The 21,301-nt window shown below is 52.6% G+C and overlaps 1 protein-coding gene across 4 annotated transcripts in view; it reads left to right on the forward strand.

Annotated features, from left to right (window-relative positions):
* Positions 1-21,301, forward strand: part of SYNJ2 (synaptojanin 2) — a 106,565-nt gene that overhangs the window by 36,084 nt on the left and 49,180 nt on the right. For all 4 annotated transcript variants that reach the window (XM_078447514.2, XM_060617002.3, XM_060616999.3 and 1 more), the window contains exons 3-5: positions 445-715; positions 4,595-4,820; positions 11,974-12,057. In XM_078447514.2, the coding sequence (XP_078303640.2) occupies positions 445-715; positions 4,595-4,820; positions 11,974-12,057 (581 nt within the window). The remainder of the gene's footprint in view (positions 1-444; positions 716-4,594; positions 4,821-11,973; positions 12,058-21,301) is intronic.

The following is a 21,301-nucleotide window of genomic DNA, read 5'->3' on the forward strand; positions in this document are numbered from 1 at the left end:
GGTCCTCCATCAGGCAGCTTTGAGAGGCGACTCTAGTGACTGAGCTTGCAGGACTGACCACACCTGGAGACCCTGAGCCAGGTGGCGCCTGAGGATTTGGGGAGGGGGCAGAATTGGGGAGAGACTGTGGGGCTGGGAAGGCCCCTGGCCAGTAACCCTCAGGCTGGCAGGCAGCAGAATGGCCTGGGCGCTTGTTAAAGCTCAGGTGGCTGTCCCCTCGCCCGGCTGTCTGGAGGGCCTGAGAATTCACATTTCCAGCAGGCTTCCAGGTGGTGGTGCTGCTGCTGGTCGGGGGCCAGCCTCCGAGCATCAGGCACCAGGCTTCAGGCTCAGGTGATGGAGATTCCTGATGCGGTCATGTGGTTCCAGCGGAAACGTGGGCCGTGAGCTGCTCCTCTGCCTGCTGACTGTGGTCCTGAGCCTTCTTGTCTGTTTCCCTTCCAGGTGGTGCTTCCCTGAGCTTCCTGGTTTTGGTGACAGGCTGCACGTCCGTGGGCAGAATTCCAGAGGCTGAAATCTACAAAATCACTGCCACCGACTTTTACCCTCTCCAGGAGGAGGCCAAGGAGGAGGACCGCCTCACAGCCTTGAGGAAAATCCTCAACTCGGGGTTCTTCTACTTCTCCTGGCCCAATGATGGGTCTAGCTTTGACCTCACCGTCCGGGCACAGAAGCAGGACCATGACAGCTACGAGTGGGGGAGCTCCTTCTTTTGGTGAGGGCCCTGGGTCGTCTTCTGCCCCCCCCTTCCCCCCCGGGACACATGGATGGTGGGCTCTGATTGAAACCTGTGTCCTTGTTCTCTGCTTTACATCGTCCCCAGGATCCTGGGGTACCTCTGCGAGCCCAGTCTCAGCGCAGTGAGAAGAACGCTAACACCCTCATCCCTCCCCCCTCCCCGCCCGGGGTCAGGGAAGGTGTTCAAAGTGGTCTAATGTAGATTTAGGAAAGAAACTCTCTGTAAGTCAAGACCATAAGAGCCCACATCCATCCTGTGCTTCCTAAGTGCCAGGCTGTGGTCAGTGCTCCTGCAGTCCTCTCAGTGATCCTGGTTACCCTCTGGCACACACACATTTACCACCGATGCTTATAAGGTGCTCACATTCCAGGCTGTTTAAGTTCTCTCCTGGTGGGCAGTAACTCAGAATCCTCATAGTAACTTATGAGGGGGGGGGGGGGGGGTCTGTCTGTTATTCCCATTTTATAGATAAGGAGACTGAGGCTTGAACAAGCCAGGCATTCTGGCTCCAGATCCCATACTGTTAATCACCAAGCCAGACCAGTTCCAACAATGGGGAAACTGAGTCCGCCTGCCAAGGTGATGTGCATTCATGTGATAAGACATGTCCTGAAGCCCAGACAAAGGTGCCTGGATTTCTGTATGTTTAGGGTCATCTGGGTGCTCTTTCACGGACCTAGCTAGGTGTGGATGACTGTATAAGTATGTAAATTATCTATGGCCCTTTCTGGGCCTTGGGGATCCTGACCTTGGCAGGTCTGGGGGAGGGGGGCACAGTGATTTACATAGACTGGTGCCAGGCCTAGGTTGTCAATGATGCCGTACCTCTCAGATGGACCAGGAGACGTGTGGGAAGTGAGTCAGAAGCCAACGTGATGAAAATCCTGCTGTAGAAATTGCTCCAATGTACTTTATACACTGGGTTGTTCTTAGAATCCCAGTCCTGGCCTTTTGGAGCTCGGCCCATTTTCCAGCCCTAAGACAGGGTCGGTGAGGCTTATTCACATCCTTTTTTTTTGTATCTGCCTCTCTCCCTTTGCCCGAACACAGAAAGTCGTAAGGATCACTGGATAAACATTTTCCCTTGGTGCTTCAGACCCTCACCCAGGCCCGACTTGTCTCTGGAGGAGGGGGCTTCACCATCTCCTTCCGTGGGCCCCAGCATTCTCTACCCTCAGATCCTCTTGGGCCTTCTGGTTTTGTTGAGTTTGCGGGGGCAGTAAGGTGCTCAAACGCTAAAACATCTGTGAATCTCCTGCTCTTCTTGTTAAAAGGCAGATTCTGATTCAGCGGGTCTGAGCTGGGGCCCAAGGCTCAGCGTCTCTAGCAAGATGATGATGTGGCTCCTGCGCTGCGGTTCGAGGACCAGTCTCTGAGTGACAGGTCCAGGAGACGGTGCTTCTGTGAATCACTAATTCCATTTTGCAGGCACCAGCTGGTGCACGTGCCCCTGAGGTCAGCTGAGCTCAGGGATACAAGGGCTGTGGATTACGAGAAGTATTTGTACTAAGGCCTCGGAGCCACTCTCAACGAAGACTTCCAGGCAAGGAGCGGAGCGAGGTGTCACAGGCTGTAACGTGCTTGGCAACATCGAAGGACCATAGGGGATGCCGGGGAAACGGGGTGGCCCCGGCACCTTTGTGACTGCCCCCGTCAGGCCTCCTTCCGCCAGCTCTGTGGCTGGAGACTTGAGGCCCACAGAAAGCAGTGAGAGTGGAGATCCACGAAGCGGAGGCCAAGAGGGACTTGGGAAGGGAGGACGCCCCACGTGGACGCCAGACTCCATCTTGAGTTGAGAGGGGGCGGCGGCTGTGGAGGGCGCCGGGCTGCCGGGCCGCGCCACCCTCCAGGGCGTGGTGTTTGGGCGGCGCCCACGGAACTGACCACAACTGAGTCAGCCTTGACTGAGTGGTCACGGGCTTGACTGCCTAAACCCACCATTTGGGGTGCTGTGTTCCAGGTCTGGACCCACATCTAGAGTCAGATGGGGTCAACGCTGAACGTGGCTGGTGAACGAGGGAACACGTTGGGCAGCGTGAAGTGGTTTTTCCTGGCTGGTAATTGACCCCACTGATAACTGCCTCCCAGAACAATGGAAGCCTGGGAGGAAACTCAAAGCACTTTTCCTTCACAGATCTGGGTCTCTCCCTCCGAGGAAAGGAGCCGTCCTCCTACAGAGCACCAGGCCAGTGTGACTACAAACAGGGATTCAGAGTTGACTATTTGGCAAAAGCCTCCTTTGCCTGACCTCTGGTGACTGACGGCTGCCATAGCTGTGGGGCCAGAAGACTGGAATGTTCTGGAGGCTTTGCCTTGATACCATATGCAGATTTAATTTGCTACTAAAGCGGGTTCATCGTCTGAATTTTAGAGAGTGATTCAGAGGAAAATGTATTTTGTAAAGGAGGTCTCGGTGATCGTCATCTTTCAGGCAGACCAGCACTGTGGCAGCGAGAGCTCAGAAGGGGACCCATGTGGCCACTCCCTGGGGGGGGGGGGGGGGGTCCGTGTCTCAGCGCCCAGGTGCAAGTGTTTGTGCTCACAGTGGGGGAGCCTGGCCTGAGACCTGGGGAGTCCCTGCTGCTGGGAGGAGCCACCAGAGACAAGGAGGAGCACAACACGCTTTGGAAGAAATGAGAGAAGGCTGCTCTCTTTGAGGAAGGCTCTAGGGCAGGAACAGTGCTGCCTTTTTTAAACAGATAGGGCATTGTGATCTAGATTTGCTTACTACCCCATGGGAGAGAGTCTTCTGTGAAGGCTCCTGCCTCCCTGGGAGGGTCTGAGAGGCATCTGAAGGTGCTGCTCTGTGCCCTGAGCACCTGGAATGGAGCTCAGCCGGCGGGGTCGGGGGTCCTGGCACCCCTCCGAGGCCTCATTTCTCAGAGAGGCCGCTTGAGCGGAGTAAGGTCGAGTGGGTGTGGGGAAGCTGAGACAGAGCAGAAGGCTGTGGCCAGCAGGGGTGTGGCTGTACGCGTGGGGCCTTCACTGGGAGAGGAGATAGGCCTGGGCCTGGCAGAGCAGTGAAGAGGGCAGGCTCCCAGCTGCTCGCTGCTGCTTGCTGGTTCTGTGACCTTGGGCAAGTCCTTCACTTCTCCGTGCCTCAGTTTCTCTATCTGTAAGATGGGCTGAATGGTAATAGCTTTCACATAGGGCCTATGGAGGATGAAGTGAGCCAATCCATCCCAAAGCACTTAGAATGGTGCTCAGTGCCCTTGGTAAATGTTGGCTTTTATCCCCCTCCTTATCACGGACACCAGGGGTCCCCAGAGGCCCAGAACAATCCACGGGTGTAGGGAGGAGGGCTGGAACTTTCCTTGTTTTATTTTTGTCTCCTTTTTTTATTTTGGATTGCTTCCTAGTGCTCTCGTTGGGACAGGATAGACCTCATGTGTTACGTATGTAATTTAAGCCAGCATACATGTATTTAATGATTATTTTTATCATTTATTATTTAAGGGCAAAACCTATGATTAATTTTTTTGACTGATGGGACTTCTGATTTAAAAGTGCAGAGGCCAGGGATCTAAAGGGAGGCTTCTCTGACAGTCCCTGGAAGGTGATGGTTGGCTCGCACTCCTGGCTCGGCTTCCGTTCGCCGATGCGGACTTCCGCAGCAGCTCCAGGCCGTCCCCGCTGCTGCTGCTGCTGCTGCTGTTGCTGTGTGGCTCCGCGGCCCGCTGCTTGCGGGGGTGGGGGTCTCGGAAGCATGTGAACCTCCGGGCCACGCGCCCGGAGCGCCAAGTTCATGGCGGCACCTGCACCCCATCCTGCGGGGGCCCCGCCCCACTTGCTTTGGGCGCAGTGTTTCCGGGAGCGTGTGTGCTGACCCGAGGCTCTGTGGGCTCCGCTTTGCAGGAACCAGCTGCTGCACGTGCCCCTGAGGCAGCACCAGGTGAGCTGCTGTGACTGGCTGCTGAAGGTCATCTGCGGGGTGGTGTCCATCCGTACCGTCTACGCCTCACACAAGCAGGCCAAGGCCTGCCTCATTTCCCGCATCAGCTGCGAGCGCGCCGGCGCTCGCTTCCACACCCGCGGCGTGAACGACGACGGCCACGTATCCAACTTCGTGGAGACAGAGCAGGTCAGTGGCGCCCAGTGGTGCGGCGGGGACGCAGCCGCGCACGTGCGTTTCCATTTGGGACAGAAGAGGGCCAGGCATGTTTGGAGGTCGTTTCTGGGGATCGTGGCTCCTTCCTCTGGAGAACAGAGTGAGTCACAGGGGCTCTGCCTGCAAGTGTGGCCTCCGGTTTGCCGGGGGCGGCTTTCTTGATCCGCTTCTGCTCACCCGAGGTACTTGCAGCTAAAAGGAAGCGGGCGTTTTTGCCGTGGTCATAAAGGGTGGCAGGCTGTTTAAGAGGGCAGGTGGTGGATGATCCAACAGGATCTTAAGGCAAAAAGTAGATCAATACGGCGAGGATGAGGGAACAAACAGGTTTTCATTCTAAATCAACCGGAGCACGTCTTAGCACCTGGGAGTTGTGAAATCTGAGCGTTAAGCGGCATTTGCTTTCAGCTTCCTTGAATATAACCATCTGCTTAGTCTCTCATTGATTTTTTTGCCCCTAAATTCTGTTCTCATTCCCAGAGATACTGTCTCACACTGGTTTTTTCCCCCCCTCTCTGGGTGGCAGATCTGTAGGATAATGCCACTTGGTGGACTAACAGGTAGAATAAATTGTAAGTAAGGTCAGCCCCCACGAAAGGCACAGGTGCAGTGTGGCTGTGGCTGTCAAGCTGCAAACAGCCTGTGTTTATTTAGTGGGGATGTGTCTCTGCAACCCCTCCTTCCTGCAGCTGGGAGAGGTGTTTCCTACCAGGACTTTACCCCGGGTCATTCACGGATTTGAGCACCTGTTTTCTTTCTTTCCTTCCCTTCCCCTTCCCCTTCCCCTTCCCCTTCCCCTTCCCCTTCCCCTTCCCCGTCCCCTTCCCCTTCATGAAATTTATTGTCAAATTGGTTTCCATACAACACCCAGTGCTCATCCCAACAGGGAGCACCTGCTTTCTGTGTGTCAGCAGCCGTCGGCTTGGGCTTCAGGGGAGGAGGTCCTCCTAGAGTCAGGTGCTGAGTGGGAGGACTTTGGAACGGGAGCTAACGATGAGCGCCAAGGGCAGTTTCTTGCCTATGACTTCTGTTCACTCTGCCTGCTCTCCTGGATGCAGATGAGGCCATAAGTAACATCTGGTTAAAAATGTCAGAGAAAACACGGGCCCTAAACGAAGGCCAGTTTCTTTTTTCTCGCTCGTGTGTACACGATGAAAACTACTTCCTTTTGTTCACATGCCCCACCTGCATTCCCGTTACCTGCATTTCCATCCCAATTTTTATCCTTGGGTTATGAGCCTTTGAATCATGCAGTTCGTTCAACAAATCTTTATTGTTTATCTCCCGCTATGGGCTGGGTGCAGTGCCGGGAACTGGGGGCAGGCCACTGCCTGTCTCTAAGTAAATAAATAAACTTAAAAAAAAAAAAGTCAAAATTTATGGCCAAAGAAACTCATTTAAAAAAAACAAATCGGGGTCTCGGGTCTCCTCTGTTGTATCTTACTCATCAGAAAAGCAGCTGTCCTCCCTTTCACCATCGTTCCTGAAAGATTAGGCACGTTAACACTGAAAATGTAAGTCAGTGGTAGGCGTTTCCTCAGGCTGCTGTAAGAAAGTGCCACAATCAGGGGGCTTAAGGAAACTAGAATTGATTGTCTCACGGTTCTGGAGCCCAAAGGCCCAAAATCCAGGGGCTGGCAAGACTGTGCTCCCTCTGAAAGTTCTAGAGGAGGATCCTTCCTGTCTCTTCCCTCTAGAGGAGGGCCCCGTGGTCGCAGCCCTCCGTCTCTGCCTCACCTCCACGTGCTGTCCTCTTCCGGAATGTCCCTTTGCCCTGTAACGAGGGGACCCACCCTATCTAGTGTGCCCTATCTTTACTAACCGCATCTGCAATGACTGCCTTCAAATAAGGTCACATTCCAAGGTGCTGGGATTAGGACTCCAACATGTCTATTTGGGGGACACAATTCAACCCATAACAAAGACATAATTCAATGTTAAAGAATTGTGCTCTAAACGCAGCACATTTAGCTTTATGAAAAAAATCTCAGTAGTGTCTGCTTTTCTCATTTTTCTATAGACTGGTTGGGGCTGGGGCCTTTGCTCTGGTTATTTCATCCAGAGATGGCAGGCAGCTGGGAATGCGGCCCCCATCCGGGACCAACATGTAGCTACTTGGCCCCACGGTGATGTCACTTTTACCAGACATGTAACAGGGCAAAGGGGTTGTGCTGGCCTCGCACCCAAAGCTGTTCTCTGTGGGGCTACTCCCGACAGACCACAGGCTCTCCGCTGTGGGAAGTAGGCGCCCAGGATGATTCGTGCCTTCAGAGAGCCCCAGACAGTGTGAACACCACGGTGCGGGTGGCGGCGGGGAGGACTCAGTGCCCAGAGGTGATTCCAGATGTGTCCTCATCGGCAACACGGGAGCCAACCCTGAGCCCCTCAGCTGATGTTGATGGTGAGCCTGCCCAGGCAGGGACGCAGCAGGAACAGGACAGGTGCCTTCAGCCTCCTGGGAGTGCCTCCCTCGGCTGGCACTCAGCTGCAGGGTCCTGCCTGCAGGGAGAAGGGAAAGCCAACAGACAAGTGAGGTTGGGGAGACATACACAAAGCACCGGGTAGGGAAGCCACCGGGGGAGAAGAGGACACAGATGAAACTGAGGAGAGTGGTGAAAGCGTGTGCTTCCCCCAGGAAAGCATCCTGCTGAGGGACACCCTGATGATACCCTGGGGACCCAGCATAGCCCCCCAGGGGGCGTGGTCACCAGCCGCTCCCCGAAGCCAGCTCCAGGCAGCGTCTGCTGTAGGTGCATCGTCCCCTTTTCTGAAATGTTCTCAGAGGCAGGATGAGCGTGGCTGAAGGAAGGCAGGTGCTCCCGGGAAGCAAGAGACTCAAGAGACTCGTGTTGCTCCCACTGGCACGAGAGAGCCCCTTGCTCTCTGTCCCTGCCATCAGGGAATGGTTTTGTTTGCGGCACTCTGTAGCAATAGAAGTACTTAGGGTTGATCTAAATTGTTTTTTTTATAACATAAAAATCTTTTCCTCAGTGAAATAATGTACTTAACCAGTGTTCCTGCCAAGCACAGTGCTGCCTTCCTCCCCTCCCCTACCTCCCGCTGGTGAAGGCACTTCTGAGCATCCTCCTGGGGAGGGAGCTCAGCCTGCGGCATCCACTTGGCTCAGCTTGGGGAGATGCACGTGACATGTGATGCACAGTAAGCGTCTGGGAAGCCTGTAACCCCGTTGAAGTTGGCCCATCCAGGGCTGCGGGGATCTGACGGGGGCCCTGCATGCTCTGCTCCCCCACATTTGCGGGCCAGAGACCGTGAGGTCTGGGTCCGCATGGTGTCCCGGGGCAGAGTGTACCTCCCTGCAGTCTTGGTGGCTTTGCTCCTGGTGACGGCAGATTGTGCACTGATCGCATCCTGCGGGCTTGGAATCAGACTGATGCAGTAGGCAGAGTGGGGGCCATTCTTCCAAGTAGCATGGTGTCGCCTGCTTTGTGACCTGACGTTTGAAGAAATGGCGGGCCTTGAAATGTGGGTTCGTCACCAGAGAGTGGTAGGCAGCATCTTGGAGGAGATTGGCATGGAGCCACAGCGGGAAGGAGCCCCAGCTGGGACTGCTTGCCCCCACCCCCACCCTCGGTGGCTGCCCGTAGGTCACGTCTGGCTGAGGACCCTGCTACAGAAGTGCGACTCTTCAGACCCAAGCTTGTGGCCACCTGGGAGTGGAAGTCCTTCAGTAAATGCATGAAGGCGGCTCATGAATTGCCACGCTGTGCTCCTTTGCAAATGGCAGGACAGAGCAGGCTGGTCCTGTGAGGCAGGGTCTCCCCTGAATTAAACACTCAGGGAGCCAGAAGAGAGGGGTGCTTTCAGTGCACCCACTCTGCCTTGCTTTAACATTTTTCCTAAGAGGAAGGAACAAGCTTTCTTCTCCAAGGCAGGCTGTATGTGTGTGCATGTTGGGGTGTGTGTGTGTGGGGGGTTGTGTGTGTGTGTACATTTGTGTGTGGTATGTGAGTGCGTGTTTGTGGGGGGAGTATTTCATGTGTGTGCATTTGTGTGTGGTGTGAGTGCGTGTTCGTGGGGGGTGTTTCGTGTGTGTGCATTTGTGTGTGTGGTGTGTGTACATGCGTGTGTGCAGGTGTGGACCACATCTCAGTCTCCCTGGGAAGAAACCTGGAGTCCTTTCAGCTCTGCCGTGAGTCATACCTGGTGGGATTGCTCTGCAGCTGTGACTCACCATGCAGAAAGACAAAACCAAAAAAGTCCCTTTGGTCTATCAAAAGTGAAAAAGATGAAAAATATTTGGCTATTGAAGATAAGGCCACTGATTAATCCAGGGAGGGCAGGATGACTGCGTGTCCTCCCAAGAATGCAGCAGACTTGGAAAGAATTGGCTTGTAAATGCCTCACCTGGAGGTACAAGTTCAGCAAACAGAAGACAAAAGTGTATCTGCTGGGTTGTGAGTCTTCCTGCATTATCCCTTTCTCTTCACGGTCGCTGGCTTTCTGCTCCCACCACTCTGTGAAAGGGGCTTCTCAGAGTTGCCAAGACAAGACCAGGGGGGTCCCAGGCCTGGCCTCACCACCACTTAGCCATGGTGGACTCCCTCCTTCCTGAAATGCCCTGTGGTCTCCCTCCCACCCCTTGTCTGACCCTACACTCCCTGTCCCCACAGCCTAAGCCCTGCTCCCCCAGTGCTCTGACCCTGCCCTGGTCAGTCGTCTGCAGGGGCCTCGTCCACACTCCTGGGCAGTGCTTCCCTGGCCTGAAGAGCCATGAGCCACTGCCCAGCACTGGGATCCCGTTCCCTTGATACTCATTTACTCCTCCCTGGGACCAGATGGCAGTAACTCCCTTGAGAGAGGGAAATCGAGGCCCAACGTGGTTAACATGCCCAGGGTCACCCTGCAGGGCACATGGAAGCTGGCAGGTGGAAGGTGCTGTCCCAGAGCCCACGTGCTGACCCACGTTCACACTCCACCCTCCTCTCCTTCCCCTGGGATCCAGATGCCCTCTGTGAGTTGAGGCATCAGTCTGCCACTAGTATTAAAACCTATGTTCTTTAGCTCAGAAAAGGAAAGCACCACAAATCCACTGCTGGTGTTTGATGGTCAGGTTTGTCTTACTACCTTGGGAACAAAGAAGGTGGCCCTGATGATGAACAGGACACAGAACTAGAAAGTCTTCGTGTGGGAGGGAGCAGTGGAGAAATCCAGAGGCATCTTTCCTTCCTCTCCCAGGAGTGGGGTCTAGGGTGTGGGGACTCTCGGCGGGTGTTTTCTGAAGCTGGTTCTGCCTGTGCAAGTTCTAGCTCAAGAGGAGCGTGGTCTAATGCTGGAAATAGCTGCATTAGCATGTGTTCGAGTGAAGGGTCATAGTTCCATAGCTTAAATCATGTCCTGGCACTGCTGAGGGCTATCTTTATAGAGAAATGTTGGCTAAATTGGTTTCTTTCTCAGCATTCTGGATCCGTATGTTCTTTCCTTATTTTTATTTTTTTAAGGTTTTTGAAAATGTTTATTTTTGAGAGAGCATGAGCAAGCGCACAAACGGGAGGGGCACAGAGAGAGGAAGACAGAGAATCCCAAGGCAGGTTCCGAGCTGTCAACGCAGAGCCTGACGTGGGGTCAAACTGTGAGATTATGATCTGAGCCAAAATCAAGAGTGGGGGACACTCAACCGACTGAGTCATCCGGGTGCCCCCGGACCCATGTGCTCTTTTATTTTTAATTTTTTTAAATATATTTTTAAAATGTTTATTTTTGAAGGAGAGAGAGGGAGAGTAATTGGGGGAGGGGCAGAAAAGAAGGAGACACAAAATCCAGAGCAGGCTCCAGGCTCTGAGCTGTCAACACAGAGTCCAACACGGGGCTCGAACTCATGTTGCTATGAGAACATGACCTGAGCCGAAGTCAGATGCTTAACTGACTGAGCCACCCAGGCGCCCCTAGACCCATATGCTCTTAATCTCAGGGTAGCCAGTGATGCCTACGGTAGTTTAAGCAATCTGCTACTTTCTCCTTTTTCTTTCTTTTTTTGTTTTTTGGTTTATTTTTAGTAAAATAGTAAGGGCTAGCAAATTTGCTGGTAGTCAGTATGTGGAAACAGAGAAGTTCTCAACCAGTGCTTTTCCCTTTGGAAATTAGGGGAGAGGAGTTTCGCTCAGCTCTGTGGCTGCCAGGCTCATCATTCCTGTTGTCTGGGGACCTGCAGGTCTGATGTTCAGGTCCTGCGCTGCAGAATTACTAATGCATGTGTGATCTGAGCGTGATCTAGAAGCATGGAAAGCTACCCTGTAAGGGAGCAGCCTGGTAAGAAATGGAAAGGATCGGCAGGGTTGGCCAGGCTGGCCCTGCCAGGCCAGGGTAGAATTACTCAGATAAAGGGCAGTGCATCTGATAACTGCCACAGTGTCCCCTCGTGATGCTCGGACCTGCACTTTTTGTCCCTTTAAAACTACCCAGCACTATGGTTTGAGGGGGCCCGTGGGCACATGAGGAGTTGGTACATTCTGCAGTAACCGTGTGTGTGGGGGGAGAGGAGGCGGTCTGTTCTTTGGCGTGTAAGTATCCTTTGCTTCCGTGCAGTGTATGTGGAGTTAGTGTCGGGTTGAGGAACACGGTGGCACAGGGCCAGGAGCACCTACAAGTTCAAGCCTGCCTTGTCATGTGCAGGGCTGACAAGTGTGGTCACCTAGGTCTTTTGGCTGTAGCTTGTTCATTTCATCCATCCTTTTCCAGTTGCCCGCTGCTACTTGGCTAGGTGACAAGGTGAAAATAGAAGGCTCTAAGGAAGGTCTCAGTTAAATTCCGGAGTACTTTTGCTTCTATTGCTGAAATGGGGTGTGGGGAGGCCTTGCTGGGCTTTCCAGGGAGCTGGGAAAGGCTGTGTTTATTCCCGGTTGGCTGCAGCCCTCCCCCGGAGGCCCCAGGCCCGCTCCAGGCTCCTCTGAGGCTGGTCGGCTGCCAGCACGCCCGTGAGCACACGGGGCCGGCCTGCGGGTCAGGGAACAGCAAGGCCACGCTGGCCAGAGGAGCAGAGGGCGCAGAAGTCCGCTGTCTGCCCTTCATTCTGGCCGGTGTCGGGTCTCAGGCGGCCGGATCCCGTTACCCGGCCCCAGGACATTCAGTTTCATTGAGGAATACTTTTCCTTTATGTTTCCTTGCGGTGCAGACGATTTACATGGATGATGGAGTGTCGTCTTTTGTCCAGATCAGGGGCTCCGTTCCGCTGTTTTGGGAGCAGCCGGGGCTTCAGGTAGGTAATGAAAAGAGTAAGTCCACCTTAAAGGAAAATAAAAAAAGTAAGTATTATTGTTCACCTGCCCTTCTCTTCCGAACAGCTGTGGTTTGTTTCTTTTCACCGAGTTTCCTTCACAGCGCGGTTTTGAGGCTTGTTCCTCAGCCCAATTGGATTGAACTGAGCTACCAAAGTGTGAATACCTGTGTGCACCTGTACACGCATGTGTGCGTCGTGTTTATATACAGAAACGTATACGTTGTATGTAATTTTCTGATCCTAAGCTTGCTGTTGATGCAGGTGAAGTGGGAAGGAAGGTCTTTGCTGATAAGCGAGCCGTATAACGTAATTGAGTAGAATTACTTTGTTAGTCCCCAGGTTGAGTGTATTGAGAACTTGGCCAAAGATGGTTTTTGAGAGCTGTGACCGTCATACAGGGCTTTAAAAGGTTTTCGGGCCCTAGTGGCCATGCAGCAGGTCTGATGTTTGGAGATGCTCGTTGTGGGGCCACGTGAGAATTGCACGGAACATTCCCATGATTTCTAAAAATACACCTTGTGGTCTAAAACAGGGCTGGGGTCAGTGCCAGGGGTATCTGGCATTCTGTCTCCTGGGAAGAGTGCAGGGTGTGGTGTTGCCACGTTCCAAGAACACGTTTGTCGTCAATGGAACTCTGCACTGCCTCATCCAGTGAGTTCCTTCCCAGGAGGGTCATGGACCAAGTGGACCTGAGGCTCCTCACCATCGACCCCAGATCTTTCTCCCTGGCCTGAGTGATCGTCTGTGCTCAGAAGACCTCTCTGCCCAGGTGTGGCTTCGGCTCCTCTTACCGAGGGCTCTGTGTGATGGCGGTTGGGTCGTCAGTGGTGCCTGAAAACGCTCAGGGCCATCTGCCAGGTTCTTGGGGGTGTTTGACACAGCTGGGTCTCTCCCGGACCTTGACTTGACCCCATGTCAGCAGAAGGCACTTTGTCCACATGGCTGTCATTGTGCAGTGAGGTGGAGGGATGAGTGTCATGTGGGGTGTGACCTCTGGGGAGGGGGAAGCTTTTTCAGCATCAGTCTTTCTATCCGAAAGGAACAGCGAAGACGTATGGGGATGGCTGGTGGCATTGAGTGGTGGCATAGAGAGGCACACGTGAGGATGATTGTCACATGGAGAATAGTTCATCCCAAAAGAGTTTTTTTTTAATGGCTTTATTGTGATACAGTTTACATGCCATAAACATCACCCATTTAAAGTGTACAATTCAGGGGCGCCTGGGTGGCTCAGTCGGTTGAGCACCCGACTTCAGCTCAGGTCATGATCTCGTGGTCTATGAGTTCGAGCCTCGTGTCGGGCTCTGTGCTGACAGCTCAGAGCCTGGAGCCTGCTTTGGATTCTGTGTGTCTCTCTCTGCACTTCCCCCACTCGCGCTCTGTCTCTTTCTCTTTAAAAAAATTTTGAAGTGTACAATTCAATGGTTCTTAGTGCATTTACACAGTCATATAACTATCATCATGGCCTAATTTTAGAGGACTTATCCCCACCAAAAGCCCTGTGCCTACTGGCCGTCACCTCGACCCCCACCACCCTCCTAGCTCTCCCCCAGGCCTAGGCAACTGCTAGTCTACTTTCTATCTCTATAGATTTGCCTGTTCCAGAACATTCCAAAAGGGTTTTTGAAACTTGACTTTCTTTAGATTCAGAGTTTTCCTTCTGAAACTCCTGGAACTCTGTATTTAGCAAATGTCAAATGATGGGTAAAAAGGAAGCAGGAGACCATGTTGTGTTTCCTGTGAAGATTTTAAGAAATCCAGAAATTGGGGGCAATCATGGTAGTCTTGGGATTTGGGAAGGAGCCTTTGAAATTCATCCCCTTCTTCCTCGCACCCAGTCGTGGGTCCTTATTCCAAGATCTCTGAGATGCTGAGTTCCTCCTTGCCTTGCACGCTCTGTGTCTGTCTGCAGGGCGTTGCAGGGGACACCCCAGAGTGAGTCTGCTGCCCCAGACCTTCGAGGAGGAGTCCCTTGTGTCTTGTCTGAGGCATTCCGGCTCTTTGGGATCTTCCATCCCGTTTTTCGGACTCTCCATGTTCTGGTCTCCCTCTTCCCAAAGCAAAGCAACACTGGTTTGTCAGTCCCCTAACTTTGGTCCCCGGCCTGACCCACTGGAGGCCCCAGATGCAGCCTGACCCTGCCATGAAGCAGCTGTCCCTCCATCTGACACGGGCAGTGTCCGTGGGGCTTGGCTGGCCCGCTTTTTGGCAATGATACCCCCTTTTAGACTCATAACACTTGTGCTTCTCCAGAGCCTCCGTGGTTTCTACAGAATAGGTTTCAAAAGGCTTTAGTGTCCATTAATCTTATTAAGGATTTTGCTAACCTTTGGGTCTGGCACCCGTGTTTATCCTCTAAATCCCGTCCACCATCAAAGAGAGATTAGATCATCTTCACAGGGGACCAGGGGGCAGCTTTCAGTGATGCTCTGCAGTGCCCCTCCCTGAACTCTCAATAGCTAAGCCTGAAGATTGATTCTGGTTGTTTTTCTCCATTTGGAACCCCCCACCCCCTTCTTAGGTGACTTGAAAGATGCAAAGATTTTTGGGTGAATGGTTCGTGTCTTAAATTGGCGGGTAGCACCCTCACGGGGCCGTCCCCGGGAACCAATGAGCCCTGCCGGGTTTAGGGCATAGGGTGGGGGCAGGCAGAGAAGACTCAGAGTGATGAGTCTGCATGGTTTCACGGCCACGGTGCCTTCCTTGTAAACTCCTGGATCTGGTGCCATTTCTGGCAACCGTGTACCTTTAACAATCTCATCTTTACCATGTAAATAGGTTTACAGTTTATAAATCACCACACTGAAATTTTACCCTTGAAGCTAATGGCTCTCTTGGTATGGTTAGATAGAGAGTATATTTTTTAAACTTTAAAAAAAATTTTTTTTTTAATTTTTAAAAATGTTTGTTTATTTTTTGAGAGAGGGAGAGACAGAACGTGAGCAGGGGAGACACAGAATCTGAAGCAGGCTCCAGGCTCTGAGCTGTCAGCACAGAGCCGGACATGGGACTTGAACCCATGAACTGCGAGATCCTGACCTGAGCCAAAGTCGAACACCTAACCGACTGAGTCACCCAGGCACCCCTGAGAGTATATTTGTAATATACTCTTAGTCCATTGAAGATTTTGCTCCCCATGTCACTTTAAGAATTTTTTTAAAGTTTATTTATTTATTTTTAGAGAGAGAGAGAAAGTGAGGAGGGGAGGGCAGAGAGAGAAAATCCTAAGCAGGCTCTGCACTGTCAGCACAGAGCCCGATGCAAGGGCTCAAACTCACAAACTGAGAGATCATGACCCGAGCCAAAATCCAGAGTCAGACATTTAACTGACTGAACCACCCAGGCATCTCCCCCCACCACCTCCCCCCGCCCCCCGCCAAGTGTCACTTTAGAATCTTCCTCCCCTGTAACATGTGTGCAGAAATGTCTCGCAAAGGTGAGTTAGGTCTCTGTTTTGAAGCTTCGTATGACATCACCAGCCGGAGGAGGATGTACAGTAGATTCGTCCCCTTTGTCCTTCCCACCTTGCCTGCATTCACTTCCTCCCTGTTAGACCCATTTACTAGGCTTCTGGAACATGGCACCGTGTGTGCTCATTTGTGTGGTTGTACTTCTTTTTTTCGTTTTTGGTCCCAAAAAGGATCTCTATAAGCCATCACAACAGTTTCTTTCTTTCTTTCTTTTTTTTTCAATATATGAAATTTATTGTCAAATTGGTTTCCATACAACACCCAGTGCTCATCCCAAAAGGTGCCCTCCTCAATACCCATTACCCACCCCCCCTCCCTCCCACCCCCCATCAACCCTCAGTTTGTTCTCAGTTTTTAAGAGTCTCTTATGCTTTGGCTCTCTCCCATTCTAACCTCTTTTTTTTTCTTCCCCTCCCCCATGGGTTTCTGTTAAGTTTCTCAGGATCCCCATAAGAGTGAAAACACGGTATCTGTCTTTGTCTGTATGGCTTATTTCACTTAGCATAACACCCTCCAGTTCCATCCACGTTGCTACAAAGGGCCATGTTTCATTCTTTCTCATTGCCACGAAGTACTCCATTGCCATCACAACAGTTTCAAAAACAATGGAGAGGTTGGGGTGAGGGAAAGATACTCGTAATGAAAAGGAACCGAACCCAGGATAGAGTTGCACGTGCACCGCGGCCCCCGGGTCTCATGTGATTGTATGCGGCTCCTTACCAGCAACCATCACCGAAAGAAACAAGATCGCAAGGTAGCTTCTCATGTGATTCCAAGCATAAACTTTACCAGTTATGGGACCTGGTTGCCATTCAAATTCTGGCTCCCCTTCTTAGGGACCGTATACTTTCAACAAGTTTTTATCTCAGGAAAAAAGTTCTTATCTCAAAAAAGAAAGCCCTGAGAAGTTCCTATTTTTGCTAAACCTTGGTTTACTCTTCTGGAAGCGGGGTTAACAATCGACCTCCTGGGGTTATGGAGCTATCATAGCACACAGTAGACTTCAGTGCAGTGTCCAGAACCCGGAGAGCACGTAAGTGGTAGCTGTTGGTATTGTTAACATAAAAAATAATATCCAGGAGAAGAGAACACAAGTTGCATTGGGAGACTGTGGCTCTTTGCACCCAGAGAGTGGTGTGAGAGCTTCCCCCGTCTCCATGAGGCCTGTGAGGTGGGGACAGTGTGCACGTACCTCTCTATCAAGACATGAGACCCAGTGACCAGGCTCACTGAGCGTCTGTGGGTACGTGGGGGCGCTTCACATCATAGCCCGAAGGGGACGGGTCATGATGGTGTTGTGTGAGTAGAGCCCATGAGAGAGGAAGGCCAGGATCCCTGGGGCCTCTCCGGGGAGAGCCAGCCCCCCACTCCCAAGCTGAGGGGGTGGGTGTCTGAGCCGACTCGGGAGGGATCAGACAAGGAAGGCAGCTTTGCAGAGCTGTCTACACGTGCGGGCGCTGCAGCCTGGGGGTCACGGTGTGTCCAGGGAGCAGCATGGCTTGCTGCCTGCAGCCCAAGGCAGGGGGGGCCACGACCAGAGGTCAGACTGGAAAGGCAGGCGAGGGCCAGATCAAGATGGGCTCTGCACGTTACGCTAAGGAGCTTACGTTTTACTCCAGGAGCTGCTGAAGGAAGGGTGCTCTGACGAGGCTGCACTTTAGACTCGCCCGGGTAGCTTACAAAACTCCTGATACCCAGGTTGCATTGCTAGCCCAATTCAATCACAACGTCTGGGGGTGGGAGCCGGGCATCAGTACTTTCTGAAGACCCTTAGATGACTCCAGTGTGTGGGAATGTTTGAGACCCACTCAGTGATTGGTTGATAAAGCAGATTTTTTAGTGCCAGGAGAGAGAAGCTTGGATTTGTAGCATTAGCCCACTTCTCTGATGTGAAACTCCTGTCTTGGCCAGTTTCAAGCCACCAGCTTGACATCATTGCACTTGACGCTGGGAAGTGTTGCACACGCGGTCTGCAGGTGAGGTGGAGGGAGCTGGCTGCAGCGCGCCGGACCATGGCGTGGACAGGTTCCGGGGGTGGGTGACCCGCCCCGACACAGGCGCAGGAGGTTTCAGTGTGGAGCGGGGAGACCAAAGGTAAAGACCCCCGGCGGGACCGTTGCGGCGGTCCAGAGGAGAGCATAACTACGGGAGGCCAGTGGCGCACGGGGACAGGTGCCGAGATGCCATTCGTGGTTACGGGACTTTCTCGGGTGCCGAGCAGACTCTGCTTTGACTCACGCAGCCACGCATCCTTGAGACTGGCTGTCCCTGCTGCCGACTCCCCTACCTCCTCCATCTGTGGTTTCTAGCGTGAACCAATGGCGTCAGGGACCAGCCAGGACCGATTGGCCAAGCGTGCACTTAACTGCAGAGACTCGGAGGATGGTGAGGAGAGAGAGGGGATCTTGAAAGCAGCAGTGGCCGTCAGTCCCAGTGCACCTATGCCAATGCTGATTTCATTCTAGCCCCCAACTGCAGCTCCCCTGTGTGTGTGTGTGTGTGTGTGTGTGTGAATCGTTTTATTATTTGAGTATACTTGACCTACAGGATTACGTTAGTTTCAGGAGTACAACCTAGTGATTCCCCATCTCTATATTCTGCTTTGCCGACCACAGATGTAGCCACCGTCTGTCCCCGTACCAGCTATTACGGTACCATTGACTGTATTCCCTATGCTGTGCCTTTTATTCCCATGCCTTACTCAGCCCATGGCTGGAAGCCTGCCCCCCCCCCTTGCCCCATTTGGCCCACCCCCTCCCTCCTGAGGCTCCTCCTCAAGGCTTCTGACACACAGTGGCCTCAGGACTGTGTGACAGCACAGAGGAGAGGTGCAGGTCAGTGTCAGCAGGACAGATGTGATGGCTGGATGTGAGGCCTAAGGCGACCAGACCAAAGGGGTGCTGGTGGAAGGGTGGTCTCCTGAGAGAATGTCCCAGGCTTGGCTTCTGCCTGGGGCCCTTCCGCTCCCGGAGGCCGTGATGCCCCAGGAAGCAGGGCGCCCGTGGCCGTGGCGGCTTGTTTCCTTGTTGGCTCACAGGCATCTGCACCCCGAGCAAGAAGGAGTCGAGGGAGATGAGTGGAAGCCAGAGCCTCCTAACCTGGAGCACACCTGCGTGCACCCGCGCATCCCCTGGAGGAATCGGGTGCACACACTCCGATTCCTTGCCCCACCCCCACAGATTTTCATTCAGTCTGAGAGTTTGCGTTTCTTTTCTTTTTTTTTTTTTTAAATGTTTATTTATTTTGAGAGAGGGGAGCAGACAGGGGGAGGGGCAGAGAGAGAGGGAGAGAGAATCCCAAGCAGGCTCCACATTGTTAGCACAGAGCCCAACATGGGGCTCGAACTCATGAACCGTGAGATCGTGACCAGAGCTGAAATCAAGGGTGGGATGCTTAACCCACGGAGCCACCCAGGAGCCCCGAGAATCTGCATTTCTAACAAGCTTCCCTGGGGGTACTGAAGCTGCTGGTCCAGGGACCACACTTTGAGAAACACTAGAGCCGGGGATCCATTCTGCCCATTCACTGCCCTGGTCCTTCATTGTGGGTGGTGCCCTTGATTTCTTAGTGTTCTCAGGAAAGTTTGTCGTCAGCAGTGACACTGCACTGACTGCTGTAGGGGACGGGAACATGCCTGTGGTGGTCCTGCCTGGCCCCATCAACATGGATGGTTGTCAAAGTCTGGAGTGACAGGGGCAGGCCAATGGCACAGAGGGACGTGCCATGGCCCAGGCGAGCTGTGCCCTCTCCACTCTGGGAGACTCCAGATTGCTTTCCGTCTGGTCCTCGCCTTCCCCAAACCCGCTGATGTGCTTGGGAACCTGCTACATCTCATCCTATTACTCTGCTTGTCCTCAGTAGCTGTGTAGGAGCACAGTGCCCATCAAATCACTTGGCACTTGTTACACAGACTTGTTAATAACCTTAAAGTGTGTTTCTGGCCTCTCTAGACCAGGGGCATTCAAGGACAGGGAATTCTGGGTCTCCCATCTCTCCATGGTACCCGGTGCCACATTGACTCCAGGTGGCAGGATGAGCTCACGAACTCCATTCTGGACTGAGTAATTGTTGTAATGGAGGAACGTAGAGCCCAGGGGTTGGACACTCTTGAGTCCAGTCATCTGTGGCTGAAATTCCTACCTGTGGGAAGAAGAAACTTTGGGGTATGATTCAGGGAGAGGCAGATGCATCCAGTAACAGAACTTGTCATGACTTAAAACCAGGCTTCTGAACCCTGAACCATTGTTTCTCTACTGTCCCCTTACTGTGTTCCTCTGGGAAGGGTTCTAAACACAGCCGCAGCTTATCCAGGGGAGACTTCTTGCCCTGATGGACAGGCTGACTCACAGCAGGCAGCCCCTTCTGTTGGGTTTCAGCCGTCAGGGAGCTCACGGATGGTGGCTGAGAGGAGCTTAGCCCTGCTTTCTGCAGGCGCCTGCCTTATAAGATCAGAAGAAAGACAGGAGCTGACTGGCCTTAGAGTGCGGGATGGAGTAGTCTTCTCAGAACTCGGGCTGTGGAAGTTTCTGGAATTATCACATTTTCTCAGCAAGGGATTGATGCCGTTGGGAAAAGGAGTGCAGAATAAACACAGTGGCAAAATGAAAGCAGTTGGTTTAGCCTTTCCTAAGAACTCCCAAGATTACTTAGGACCAAAAGCTACTTGGGACTTTATTTGTAGAATCGTTTAGACAGACACGCCTAATCTCAGTCATTTCTAAGTTATTCCAGTCACTTGGAGTGGCTCTTTCCTCAGGTATGAAGAGGGACAGATGTGTTACCTGTGACGGTAAAACTTGTCAATAACACTCCCCTCACATTCGGTGATGACTATGTCTGATGGTGCAGATGAATCCAGAGACAGTATGTTCGTAATGTTCAACAACAAGCAAAGCCCAACAATATACTTCAAGAAACTTTCTATCTTAAAATGATGCCAGGCCTGGGGCACCCGGGTGGTGCAGTTGGTTGAGCATCCGATTCCCACTCAAGTTGTGATCTCACGGTTCAGGGGTTTGAGCCCCACGTCAGGCTCTGTGCTGACAGCTCAGAGCCTGGAGCCTGCTTCAGATTCTTTGTCTCCCTCTCTCTCTGCTCCTCCCCTGCTTGTGCTCTGTCTGCCTCTTTCTTAAAAATAAAAATTTTTAAAAATTTAAAAATAATTTAAAAAAGATGATGCCAGACCTACAGAAAAGTTGTAGGAACAGGAGAGCGAACTCCCATGTGTCCTGTCCCCAGATTCTCTCTAGGTTAGCCTCTTGCCCCCCACACATGCTCTCCCTTATTTTCCGAACCACTGGAGAGCACGTTGCACACACATCATGTCTCCTTACTTAGTACGTCAGGACGTTTTTCCCAAGAGCAAATATGTTCTCTTGCATCACCGCAGGAGAGGCGCATGCTCAGCACGTGTACAGTGGCACAGTGCTCTAATCTAACGTCCAGTCCACGTTTCAGATTTATCAGTTGTTTCTGTAGTGTCTGCCGTGGCACTGTTACCCCTTCAGTCCGGGATCCAGGCCAGGACCCCGTCCTGCATGTAGCTGTCCCATCTCTAGTCTCCTTTGATCTGGATCAGTTCCTCTCCCTTCCTGTCTCCTGTGACATTGACATTTTTGGGGAACACATGTCTTCTTTTCCTTTAAGTTGGAAGTGCCTCAAGTGGGGGTTTCCAGGGGTTTCACTGTGATCAGGTTTAAGGTGTGGATCCCTGAGACCACATCCTTGTCAGGGTGTCCCATCTGGAAGCCCAC

Source organism: Panthera onca, chromosome B2 (genome assembly GCF_046562875.1).
Source record: "Panthera onca isolate mPanOnc1 chromosome B2, mPanOnc1 haplotype 2, whole genome shotgun sequence".
NCBI classification, from domain to species: domain Eukaryota; kingdom Metazoa; phylum Chordata; class Mammalia; order Carnivora; family Felidae; genus Panthera; species Panthera onca.